Source organism: Scyliorhinus canicula, chromosome 19, assembly GCF_902713615.1.
Source record: "Scyliorhinus canicula chromosome 19, sScyCan1.1, whole genome shotgun sequence".
Taxonomy (NCBI): Eukaryota; Metazoa; Chordata; class Chondrichthyes; order Carcharhiniformes; family Scyliorhinidae; genus Scyliorhinus; species Scyliorhinus canicula.
The window spans coordinates 54,551,861-54,565,953 of NC_052164.1; the positions used below are offsets into that span (position 1 = coordinate 54,551,861).

The 14,093-nt window shown below is 44.9% G+C and overlaps 1 protein-coding gene across 1 annotated transcript in view; it reads right to left on the minus strand.

Moving 5' to 3' along the window:
* Positions 1-14,093, minus strand: part of kansl1b (KAT8 regulatory NSL complex subunit 1b) — a 273,163-nt gene that overhangs the window by 123,777 nt on the left and 135,293 nt on the right. The window contains 1 exon segment of the mRNA XM_038779734.1: positions 1,949-2,125. Within this exon segment, the coding sequence (XP_038635662.1) occupies positions 1,949-2,125 (177 nt within the window).

Here is a 14,093-nt window from a genome sequence, read left to right on the forward strand (position 1 = left end):
ATTGTGAACAATTGTGGGCCCAACACGGATCCCTGAGGGACACCACTAGCTACTGATTGCCAACCAGAGAAACACCCATTAATCCCCACTCTTTGCTTTCTATTAATTAACCAATCCTCTACCCATGCTACTACTTTACCCTTAATGCCATGCATCTTTATCTTATGCAGGAACCTTTTGTATGGCACCTTGTCAAAGGCTTTCTGGAAATCCAGATATACCACATCCATTGGCTCCCCGTTATCTACTGCACTGGTAATGTCCTCAAAAAATTCCACTAAATTAGTTAGGCACGACCTGCCCTTTATGAACCCATGCTGCGTCTGCCCAATGGGACAATTTCTATCCAGATGTTTCGCTATTTCTTCCTTGATGATAGATTCCAGCATCTTCCCTACTACCGAAGTTAAGCTCACTGGCTTATAATTTCCTGCTCTCTGCCTACCTCCTTTTTTAAACAGTGGTGTCACGTTTGCTAATTTCCAATCCACCGGGCCCACCCCAGAGTCTAGTGAATTTTGGTAAATCATCATTAGTGCATCTGCAATTTCCCTAGCCATCTCTTTTAGCACTCTGGGATGCATTCCATCAGGGCCAGGAGACTTGTCTACCTTTAGCCCCATTAGATTGCCCATCACTACCTCCTTAGTGATAACAATCCTCTCAAGGTCATCACCTATCATAGCCTCATTTCTACCAGTCGCTGGCATGTTATTTGTGTCTTCCACTGTGAAGACACAAAACCTGTTCAGTTCCTCAGCCATTTCCTCAGTTCCCATTATTAAATCTTCCTTCTCATCCTCTAAAGGACCAATATTTACCTTAGCCACTCTTTTTTGTTTTATATATTTGTAAAACCTTTTACTGTCTGTTTTTATATTCTGAGCAAGTTTACTCTCATACTCTATCTTACTCTTCTTTATAGCTTCTTTAGTAGCTTTCTGTTGCCCCCTAAAGATTTCCCAGTCCTCTAGTCTCCCACCAATCTTTGCCACTTTATATGCTTTTTCCTTCAATTTGATACTCTCCCTTATTTCCTTAGATATCCACGGTCGATTTTCCTTCTTTCTACCGTCCTTCCTTTTTGTTGGTATAAACCTTTGCTGAGCACTGAAAAATCGCTTGGAAGGTTCTCCACTGTTCCTCAACTGCTCCAACATAAAGTCTTTGCTCCCAGTCTACCTTAACTAGTTCTTCTCTCATCCCATTATAATCTCCTTTGTTTAAACACAAAACACTAGTATTTGATTTTACTTTCTCACCCTCCTATTTTAAATTCCACCATATCGTGATCGCTCCTTCCGAGAGGATCCCTAACTATGAGATCATGAATCAATCCTGTCTCATTACACACGACAAGATCTAGGACCGCTTGTTCCCTCGTTGGTTCCATTACATACTGTTCTAGGAAACTATCGCAGATACATTCTATAAACTCCTCCTCAAGGTTGCCTTGACCGACCTGGTTAAACCAGTCGACATGTAGATTAAAATCCCCCATGATAACTGCTGTACCATTTCTACATGCATCAGTTATTTCTTTGTTTATTGCCTGCCCCACCATAATGTTACTATTTGGTGGCCGATAGACTACTCCTATCAGTGACTTTTTCGCCTTACTATTCCTGATTTCCACCCAAATGGATTCAACCTTATCCTCCATAGCACTGATGTCATCCTTAAATAACAGAGCAACACCACCTCCCTTACCACACACTCTGTCCTTCCGAATAGTTTGATACCCTCGGATATTTAACTCCCAGTCGTGACCATCCTTTAACCATGTTTCAGTAATGGCCACTAAATCATAGTCATTCACGATGATTTCCTAATGGCTGTCCAGATGCAGGAAATTCTCCAGATCTGTCAGTATTACCCCAAGAGGAATCAACATCGTGGCCTTGCCAGAAGGGTTAAAACAATTTGGATCAGTGAGTTGGAATCCTACCTGTTTAGCCACAATTTTGGGAAGTGAAGAATGACTGCAGACTGATATCTCAAGCTTGCCACTGGCACCAATAGCTTTCAGTTCAGTTTGAGGTGGACAATCAGACTGATCTGGAGAGCTTCCTATTAGCCGGCTCAAGTCTTCTGGAGGTGGAGAGTCACCAAGCACAACTGAACCCTGTGGGGAAATGTTTAGATTCAGTAAAGCTCAAGATGACATGCAATGTGCAGTTCAATCACTAAAATTTAAAGTTAGTGTCAATACTTTGCAGGAAATACTGCACAAAAACAAATACACTTTGGTGAGTAATACAGGATGGGTGAGTAAATTTGCGGATGACACGAAAGTCGGTGGAGTTGTGGACAGTGCGGAAGGATGTTGCAGGTTACAGAGGGACATAGATAAGCTGCAGAGCTGGGCTGACAGGTGGCAAATGGAATTTAATGCAGAAAAGTGAGAGGTGATTAATTTTGGAAGGAGTAACAGGAATACAGAGTACTGGGCGAATGGTAAGATTCTTCGTAGTGCGAATGAGCAGAGAGATCTCTGTGTCCATGTTCATAGATCCCTGAAAGTCGCCACCCAGGTTGATAGGGTTGTTAAGGTGAACGGTGTGTTAGCTTTTATTGGTAGAGGGATTGAGTTTCGGAGCCATGAGGTCATGTTGCAGCTGTACAAAACTCGGGTGCTGCCGCATTTAGAGTATTGTGTGCAGTTCTGGTCGCCGCATTATAGGAAGGATGTGGAAGCATTGGAAAGGGTGCAGAGGAGATTTACCAGGATGTTGCCTGGTATGGAGGGAAGATCTTATGAGGAAAGGCTGAGGGACTGGAGGCTGTTTTCGGTAGAGAGAAGGTGGCTAAGAGGTGACTTAATAGAGGCCGACAAGATGATCACAGAATTACATAGGGTGGACAGCGAGAGCCTTTTTCCTCGGATGGTGATGGCTAGCACGAGGGGACATAGCTTTAAATTGAGGGGAGATAGATATAGGACAGATATCAGAGGTAGGTTCTTTACTCAGAGAGTAGTATGGGCGTGGAATGCCCTGTCTGCAACAGTAGTGGACTCGCCAACATTAAGGGCATTTAAATGGTCATTGGATAAACATATGGATGATAATGGAATAGTGTAGATGGGCTTTAGATTGGTTTCACAGGTCGGCGCAACATTGAAGGCCGAAGGGCCTGTACTGCGCTGTAATGTTCTATGTTCTACTTCGTCGTAACATTTTTCACCTTGTGAAAACAATTAGGTGACAATAATTTCTCGTTTCTATTTTTTGTTAATCGCTTCAATGTTTCACCTAAATTTAAAATGATCTCTCCAAATAGTCAAGCTTTGAATTTAAATCTTTAAACATTTGTTTTGTATAATTCATGTGAGCATAGGAAGAAAACTTCTTTCAACCATTCCACTGTACTGAAATCGCACAAAAGACTGAAACAGCTGGTATCTTCCCACGAACATGGACTTCCTGCACTGGATACCAATTTAAAGGACTGACTTCTGCAAAACCACATTTCAACAATGGCATAGGGAAGTGGGATAAAGAGAAAAAAAGATGAACAGCAATATCTCATCAATTGGTTCAAGCTGATATCATAGGAAAACCTCTAACATTAGCCACAGAAAGAAAACAGTTCAGTTTGACAGTCATAAGTTTGATCGTCTTTGATGGTGATCTCACCGTTAAGCGTAGAACTGAATGCATTTTCTGTGCAGTTTTTTTTTTATTTCTGCGCATATAATGTTATCCATCAACACAGCTGAAGCAAGTCAAGTCTGAATATGCCACTTCAAATTGTGTCCCATTATTATTATTGTGATCATTTCATGAGCGAACAGGATGTCAAATGGCTTTTTGTTTGTTTATTTCATCTTCAAGCCAGTGTTTAAATGTCACACTCATATTTTGACATGAAATTTCAGAGTGCATAAATGTACAGGTTAATCAAGGACTGTCACAAGGTCCTCTTGACACGTTTGACAATTTTCAGTTTTGAAAAACATATATGGTGAAATAAAATTCTGGAAATCATCACAAAATCACATCTAGGCCATTTCTCATCTGACACTGAATCTTTATTATTGTCACAAGTAGACTTACATTAACACGGCAATGAAGTTACTGTGAAAATCCCCTAGTCGCCACACTCTGGCACCTGTTCGGGTTCACAGACGGAGAATTCAGAATGTCCAATTCACCTAACAGCATGTCTTTCGGGACTTGTGGGAGGAAACCGAAGCACCCGGAGGAAACCCACACAGACACGGGGACAACGTGCAGACTCCACACAGACAGCGACCCAAGAGGGAATCAAATCTGGGACCCTGACGCTGTGAAGCAACAGTGCTAACCACTGGGCTACCGTGACGCCCGTTTATTTTTATTTAAATTATTTTTTTTAAGCACATTGTTAATTTTCATCTGGCTTTACCCCCCACCCCCTTTTGCAAAATTTAACTTCTCTAAAGTCAAGGCAGGCATCATGGTGAATTTCCTCAACACTGAACGATTTTGCATCGTAGATGTCTTTAATCGCCATCTTAATTCAGCATGTTCACTCTCCTGAATTCACTGCCCTCCGACCATCTCATCACACAGCTTCCCAACTCATATACACAGCTGCTACTTGACTCGTCATCTCTCATAGCCTCACACCTTAAATCACAGAGAAGGCCATCTCACTTTCTTCTATCATTCTCCACCCACACCACTATTCTCCCTTGCAATCCCATATATTTCTTTACCTCTGGAAAAAGCATTTCTCCAATATACTTGAACTGAAATTTCAACAATTCCAGTCATGGAATCCCTACAGTACAGGAGGCCATTTGGCCCATTGAGTCTGAACTGACCCTCTGAAAGAACACCTTATCAAGGCTCACGCTTCCACCCTATCCCCATAATCCCTCTTAATCTCTTGGTGTAGCCACCTGGGGTGGCTACGTCCCGATTACAAAATGGACACTTGCAGAGAATGAAGGGAAAAATTGGACAATGCTAAGAAAGCAGGCAAGTGCAAGGTTTGTCTGTGGATTGGAGTTTGCAGCTCCCAGACAAGACCGATACTGCAAAGCAATTAGCATAGTAATGAGCTATCTCCGGGGACAAAAGAGAAACATTTAAGCAAACGATACTAAAGCAGACACCCCGGCGCCAGTGGAGACTAAAACAAAAGCAGGCCAACGGTCACCTAGGGCCCGCCCAGCGATCAGTCAGCCACCCCTTTATTGGAGAAAATCAATACAGATGATTAAGATATGGTCCAATTAATTGGGGCCAAGTTCAAGGCCCGCCCAAAAGAGCACGAAGCCCCTTTGGGGTATAAAGAGGAGCCCCCAAGACAGAATCGGCCTCTTCTTCTTGGCCTTGGCTCTCAGCGACGAGACACCCGCCTACCACCAGAACAAGTAAGTCCAGAGTCAACGCACGCTACGAGATAGACGCACCTAGCTATTATTCTATACAAGTTCGATGCCAACAGCCTCAGAACCGGACAACGGCCATTGTTCCTCTGACTGAGTGGGCACCCGAAGCTAAGTATAGGCTTTTAGTAGCAGTGATAGTTTAGCGAGTAGAATTTGTGCATGAGTATAATTGACTGTGTGTGTAAATAAATGTGCATTGATTTCAAACTTACTAACTGGTGTATTGAGTCTTTGATCAGTATTCGGTTTTGAACCTTGTGGCAGTATCAAAGGATACCTGGCGACTCTTGAGCTAGCATAATTAAAACAGAGCAAATTATGGAGAGCATAACGAGCAACATTGGACACTAAGGAACAATTGATCATGGCCAATCCACTTTACCTGCACATTGCCGGATTGTGGGAGGAAACCGGAGCATCCAGAGGAAACCCACGAAGACACAGAGAAAGTGCAAACTCCACACAGTCACTGAAGGCCAGAATTGAACCCTGTCGCTCTGAGGCAACAAATTGCGGTCTTGGCTTCCATGCCATTAATTTGTTAACGGCTCGCTCTCCTCACCCTCTGTTCCACTTTCCTTCAAATCTGCAGTCACCTTAACGCTCCTCAAAAGAGCAACCCACGACCAATTTCTTGCAAACTGCAGCCCATCGTCTTTCCCTCTCCGAAGACGCTCCCTCCCAAAGTTCTTTCTCAGAACTCAATGTTTGAATCTCTCCATTTCCGCCCCTGCTGCATTGGCAAAACAACTCTCAAAGTAACAAACTGCATCCAACGTGACTCTGACTTTCCTCAACCTGTATGCAGCCTATCACATCAATTTATGCCAACACCTCTCCACTCAGTATGGCCCTTGCTTGGTTGTATTCTCATAATTTTTAGTCATTGGTAGGCCAGTGTTTATTGTCCATTCCCAATTGCCCTCGAGAAGGTGGTGCACAGGCTTGGGGAGTCAGGAGGCAAGTTACTCGCTGGAGGATTCACAGCCTCTGACGTGGTCTTGCAGCCACAGTATTTATAGGTAAGATACAGTTACTAATCTAAACCATGTGATGTGATGTTACCCAGGTGTTCTTTTCAACACTTGGTTCACTTGACCCACCCCATTCCCCTGCACCAGATCTCGCAATGTTCCTTCCTAGTTGAGCCAAGAACAAGGTCAAGGTCGTACTCCTGAACACATTCCACCCCACACGCCAAACACATTCCCATTTCTTTTGTCCCGATCGATATTCTCCCAGTGTACACGTGAGTTTACTCTTGGTGCTCTGGTTTCCTTACACAAGGCCTGAAACATGAGCTTGTTAGGTGACTTGGACATTCTGAATTCTCCCTCTGTGTATCTAAACAGGCACGGGAATGTGGAAAGTAGGGGATTTTCACAGTAACTTCATTGCAGTGTTAATGCAAGCCTACTTGTGCCACTAATCACAATCATTTAAAAAAAATTTTTTAGAGTACCCAATTTGTTTATTACAGTTAAAGAACATTTAACATGGCCAATCCACCTACCCTGCACATCTTTGGCTTGTTGGGGTGAAACCCACGCAAACACAATGCGTAAACTCCACGCCGACAGTGACCAAGGGCCGGCATAGAACCTGGGGCCTCAGCGGCTTGAGGCAGCAGTGCTAACCACTGCACCACCGTGCTGCCCTACTAATAAAGATCATGATTATTACATGGTCAATTAAAGTTCCCAATAGCACCACTCTAAACTTAGTGCACACTTGCGATTTTCCTGCAGTTTGCTTTTCTATCTCTCTTGCAATGTTTGGAGGCCTTGAGAAAGCCCAGTTGCATAATCTTTTTGCTTCTAAACTCTAACCAAATTGTACTATTTTACTACCCTCTTTCCAAAAGTAGAATATTTTGGTAATCAGTACTACCATTCCGCCAATATTTTTGCCTTCCCCATCTTTTCTGAACACAGAATTGTCACAGCCATTGAGCCCATCATGCCTGCGGCAGCTCCACAAATGAGCAATACAATTAGTGCCAGTCCTCTGCCTTCTCCCCCAAATCCTGCACATTGCGTATTTTATCAGACAATAGAATCATAAAATCCTATCGGGCAGAAGGAGGCCATTCGGCCCATCGAGTCAGCACTGACACTCTGAAAGGGTACCCTACCTAGGGTCAGGTTCCCACCCTATCCCCTTAACCTAGTAACCCCATCTAACCTAACCTCTTGGACACTAAGGGGCAATCAATCATGGCCAATCCACGTAACCTGCACATCTTTGGACTGATCCTGAATATCTCAATTAATACCTGCCTCCACCACACACACAGCATTCCAGATCTTCCTCATCTCTCCATTGTTTCTTTTGCCAATTACTTAAATCTACATCCTCTCGTCCTTGTTACTTTCATAAATGGGAACAGCTTTTACGTGTACTCTGTCCCGGCCTCATGATTTTGATATTAAATCTCCTCTCAGCCTTTTCTTGTCAAACAGTCCCAACGTCTCCAATCTAACTATGGAATTAAATTCCTGATCCCTGGGTTAACGTATGCATTATTAACCACTCTCCCAACCTGTCCAGACACCTTCAAAGACATGTGTGTATATATACACCCAGGCTCCTTAACTTCTGCACCTCCTTTGGATTTGTACTTTATTTTATATTGTCGCGCTGCATTCTTCCTACCAAAATTAATCACTTCATAATTCTCAGCCATAAATTTAATTTCCAACTTGTCCGCCCATTCTACCAACCCATCTATCTCCTGTTGAAGTTCACAATGCTTACATGTTTTGTATTGTCCACAAATTTTGAAATGGCCCAATTATGGTCTAGATAATTAATATACATCAGGAAAATAGGAGCCTCAACAATGGCCCTTGAGGAACTCCTTCCTCCAGTTTGAAAAACATCCACTAACCACTATCTTCTTTCCTGTCACTTAGCCAATTTCATATCAATGTTGCTACTGTCTCTTTTATTCCATGGTTACTCACCAGTCTGTTGAGCAGCTGGTCTGAAGTATGAGGAGGATTGAACCAGTTAAGATTGTATTCGCTGGAGTTCAGAAGAATGAGGGGGGATTTCATGGAATCTTATAAAATTCTAAGAGGACTAGAGAGGGTAGATGCAGGAAGAATTTTACCGATGATGGGTGTCCAGAACCACGAGTCACAGTCTGAGGATATGGGGGAAATCATTTAAACCAGAGATGAGGAGAAATTTCTTCACCCAGAGAGTGGTGAGCCTGTGGAATTTGTTACCACAGAAGAGTTGAGGCCAAAACATTGTATGTTTTCAAGAAGCAGTTAGTTATGGCACTAGAGTGAAGGGGATCAAAGGATATGGGGGTGGGAGGAGGGGGGGGGGGGGGGGGGGGGAGAGAAGAGAAGAGGGAGCAGAGTTGAGGCCAAAACATTGTATGTTTTCAAGAAGAAGTTAGTTATAGCACTAGGGTGAAGGGGATCAAAGGATATGGGGGTGGGGGGGGGGGGGGGGGGGGGAGAGGAGAGAAGAGAAGAGGGAGCAGGATTAGACTATTGAGTTGGATGATCAACCATGATCATGATGAATGGTGGAGCAGACTTGAAGGACCAAATGGCCTCCTCTAGCTTCTCTTTTCTATGTTTTGAACCCATGTACCCGAGCAACTACAAATTGTGTCTCAAATTATTGTTTCAAGAAGCTTCCCGACCATCACATTTAAACTGACTGGCCTGTCGTTGCTGGCTATATCTGTTTTGAACAATGGTGCAACATTTGCAATTCTCTAGTTCTCTATCACCATCCTTGTCTAAGGAAGACTGGAAAATTATGACAAATGCCTCCACAATTGCCACTCCCACTTCCCTCAGTATCTACAGGGTACATCACATCTGTTTCTGGTGCCTTATCAATTTTAAGACTGCCTATCGAATACCACCTCATCAATTTTAAACCCTTCAACTTTGAATCCGTGAATTGCAAGAATCTAGTTCTCCCCATTTTAAGCCACGATTCCATTATTGGCACTTCACCCTATACTTACTGCAGAGCTATTTGCACATGTAGCACACCACCTTATTTATCACATTTTCTGCACTGACGTACATGCATTTCAGTCTGCTAACTATTATGAAACAATTTCTTCCTCCAACACTATCTAACACTCACTCCTTTATACAACACATTCTTTTCTGCTTCCATAGGGCAGTACAGTAGCATAGTTGCTTCACTGAGCCAGGGTCCCAGGTTCGATTCCCAGCTTGGGTCACTGTCTGTGCGGAGTGTGCACATTCTCCCGTGTCTGCGTGGGTTTCCTCCGGGTGCTCCAGTTTCCTCCCACAGTCCAAAGATGTGCAGGTTAGATTGATTGGCCATGGTAAATTGCCCTTAGTGTCCAAAAAGGTTAGGTGGGTTTACTGGGTTGTGAGGATAGTGTAGAGGTGTGGGCTTGGGTAGGGTGCTCTTTCCAAGGACTGGTGCAGACTCGATGGGCTGAATAGCCTCCTTCTGCACTATAAATTCTATGATTTTACACACTGGTGACCTTCCACCACCAACCCAACCTACCAAGTGAACCTTCATGCAAGTATTTTGGTGCCGGTCCTATTGAAAACCCGTCCTTTTGAAAAGATACTCCTGTTTCAGAACTGGTTGCAATGCCCATGAATCTGAAGCCCTCCTTCCTGCAATGATCCGCCTCATCTTTCTATTAGACCATAAGACATAGGAGCAGAATTAGGCCACTCGGCACATTGAGTCTGCTCCGCCATTCAATCATGGTTGATATTTTTCTCATCCCCATTGTCCTGCCTTCTCCCCATGACCCCGATTCCCTTATTAATAAAGAACCTATCTGCCTCTGTCTTAAAGATATTCAGTGATTTGGCCTCCACAGCCTTCTCAGGCAAAGAGTTCCACCGATTCACCACCCCCTGGCTAAAGAAATTCCTCCTCACCTTTGTTTTAAAGGATCGTCCCTGATCCCTGCGGGACACCACTGATCGCTGACCTCCAGGCGGAATACTTTCCATCCACTACCACTAGCTGTCTTCTTTCGGCTAGCCAATTTTGGCTTGTGAGGCATGACCTGCCCCTCAAAGCCATGCTGACCATCTTTAATCAAACTACGTTTTTCTAAATAATCATAAATCCTATCTCTCAGAATCCTTTCCAATATTTTGCTCACTACAGACGTAAGACTCATGGGTCTGTAATTCCCAGGGATTTCCCTATTCCCTTTCTTGAAAAGGGGAACAACATTCGCCTCCCTCCAATGGATAGCACTGTGGCTTCACAGCACCATAGAACATACAGTGCAGAAGGAGGCCATTCGGCCCATTGAGTCTGCACCGGCCCACGCAAGCCCTCGCTTCCACCCTTATCCCCTGACCCAATAACCCATCCTCACCTTTTTGGACACTAACGACAATTTAGTATGGCTAATCCACCTAACCTGCACGTCTTTGGACTGTGGGAGGAAACCCACGCAGACACGGGGAGAACGTGCAGACTCCGCACAGTGACCCAGGGGGTAATCGAACCTGAGACCCTGGCGCTGTGGAGCCACAATGGTAACCACTATGCTACCGTGCTGCCCACTGGTTTTGACAAAATTCCAAAAGCCTGTCATTATTTACCTAGAGTCACAATGATAAACGTCTGCAAATTATTTGAGCAAAAAAGGGCCTCTCTACATATCGAGTTTGGGGAAAGATCCCTGGATAATATCAAAGGCTGCAACTCTGGCTGATATTCTCAATCTGTTCAAAAGGTATTTCAACCACTTATCACAGACCAGACATGGAAGCTATACTGGTAAACAGCAAACACCAAACTTCAAAATTACAACTTTTACCAGAAAAAGAGCCAAAATGTTTCACAGCGGAAATTCACCCATTGCTAATTTAACCCTTCTCAAGAGGTTAGCACAAGTACAGAGACTCCTAATCACACAGATTCAAACTTATCTGCTCTTTAACAATACCATTCAAAAATTTTAAATATTAAATACCCAAAATTGGCTCAGTAAACATGTGCCTGTTCCCTCATTGGCTCTGTCACAAGTAGCTTGATTGGAGTTTCACGAAGTACAACGGTGGACTCATGAAACCCAAATACAAATGATCATTTAAGAACTGAATAAAACACTCAACACAAATGGTCCCAGGCTCGATTCCCAACTGGGTCACTGTCTGTGCAGAGTCTGCACGTTCTCCCCGTGTCTGCATGGGTTTCCTCTGGGTGCTCCCCTCCCACAGTCCAGTCCAAAGATGTGCAAGCTAGGTGGATTGACCATGATAAATTGCCCTTGGTGACCAAAAAGGTTAGGAGGGGTCATTGGGTTATGGGGATAGGGTGGAAGTGAGGGCTTAAGTGGGTTGGTGCAGATTCGATAGGCCGAATGGCCTCCTTCTGCACTGTATGCTCTATGTTCTATGTCAATCATCCGGTACTACTTCTGTCCTTCAGAAAATACAGGCCCCCACATCCACCCTGTTTTTCAGTTCACACTTTGTGAGACCTCCACTGATTATAGGAAGACTGCCCTTCTGCCCAGCCTTTCCAAGGGCTCTCCAATGTGTAAGGTCCAGAAAATCCCCAAACCATCACTACAAGTGATGCAATAGTTCTAAACTCCCCTGTGGGAGAAAAGGAGAAAACAAATTAGCGACATTTCCTGGTGTTGGACACTGTGCAATAACCTCTGTTCTCAAGTCCATGGCTCTTGGTAGCAGGTGAAGGCAGGATTAAGTTCAGTGTGATATTCTTGATTGTCAACTTGCCTGTCTGATAACTCATGGAAAAGACTATAGTGAAGAATAGCCACTTGGTCAAGCTGAGTGGCAATCTACCAATCACACTAAAGTGATGAGACTTCATCATTTTCAGGTGGAGTCTCCTTGCGGAGGAAGTCTCACAACTGCAAGTACCGAAGCGTGTTCCTTTTCGGGAGTTGGAGCTTCTCTATTAGCTCCCCCAAGTTCGGAGGTTCAGCAGACCAAGCCTCCCATGTGTCGCTCTTTTTATAGGATGGTTTTTCGTATCCTAGGACTGTTTCACAGACAAGACCGTGATCAGTCAGGGCAGCATAGTGGTGCAGTGGTTAGCACTGCAGCCTAAGGCACTGAGGACCCGGGTTCAATCCCGACCCGGGTCACTGTCTATATGGAGTTTGCACATTTTCCCAGTGTCTGCCTGGGTCCAACCCCCACAACCCAAAGATGTGCAGGTTAGGTGGATTGGCTACGCTGAATTGCCCTTTAAATGGAACAAAAATAATTGGGTACTCAAAATTAAAAAAAAAGATCTTGATCAGTTTACCAACACTGGTGAAGAAGGATTTGGGGATGAAGAACGGAATAGGAAGATGAACTTTTGGCAGCACATTCATTTTTATCGTCTTCCTGCATTCTTCCTGCCAGGGAGAGTGGGAGTAAGTCCTATCTGCACAGGTCCCTCTTCACCTCCTGCACCAGGTTCCAGTTCAGAAGCCACGTTCAGTCGTGGGCTATCCGGATCCCCAGGTAACTGAATTTGGTTTGGGCCAGTTTGAATGGTAATGTCTCCAGCTCTGTTCCTCTCTCTCGGGGGTTCACAAAGAAGATTTCACTCTTCCTCAGGTTGCGTTTGTATCGCGCGAAGTCTTTGAACTCCCTCAGAAGTTCTCTTCTTCCTCTCTTCTCCCCACCCCCCATCTCTCACTCTTCTTCCTCTCTTCTTCCTCTCTTCATTCTTCCCCCCCCTCGTCTTCCTCCGCCCCATGTCCCCTCCCCCCTGGATCGCTAAAAGTTCACTTTTGCTTCAGAGCTTGGCCAAGTCCGCTTCATTGTCCCAGCGGGGCTGGTTTAGCTCAGTAGGCTAGACAGCTGGTTTGTGATGCAGAACAAGGCCAGCAGCGTGGGTTCCATTCCTGTACCAGCTGAGAATTCTGAATTCTCCCTCCGTGTACCCAAACAGGGGCCGGAATGTGGCAACTGGGGCTTTTCACAGTAACTTCATTGCAGTGTTAATGTAAGCCTACTTGTGACAATAAAAGATTATAAATTATTATTATGGTACAAGCAGATGATGTGTCCTTCCCACTTGCATAACCGCATGTTCTTGGCACAACTCAGGATCCGTCCCTCATCCTGGAATCTGTGGAGCTTCACCATCAATGCCTGTGGTGGTTCCCCCGACCTGGGTCTTAGTCCCCACCGCTGGGGGCTTGATGAAGCCTTCCTCCCCGGCCAGCTTTCCAAGCATCAACGCTACGAACTCGGTCGTGTTCCTCCCCACCACTACCCCGATGATCCATAGCTTCTGCCGACGGGACCAGTTTTCTTGCTCCTCAACCTTTCCCTTCTGGTCGTGACCAACCTTGCCACCTCAGCTTCGAGCGAGGCAATCTTCTCTCCCTGGTCATGGTTGCCTTTTTTTGGTCCCGTACCATTGCCCCTTGGGCCCCCAGTCTCCGCTCTGCCCACTATCATTTATGGGAGCCAACTCAGCCTCTAAGGCTGACTCCACCACGGTCATGAGGTCCTGTTTCATCGCCTCTGTGCTTCTCGAGTTCCGTTGTGTTGAACTCCATCAGCTTCTCCATTGTCGCCTGCTTTAGTGATCCCGTTGGATCCGCCATGCTCGATTCTCAGCCACCACATAGGTCTCTCTATTCAGAGGCCGAGGTTTCCCTCTCCCTGCTGTTACTGTTTTTCTGGCCTGATTATTGCTCGTCGGCATCCTGGTTGATTAAGCGGTGGGTTGGAGGATAAAC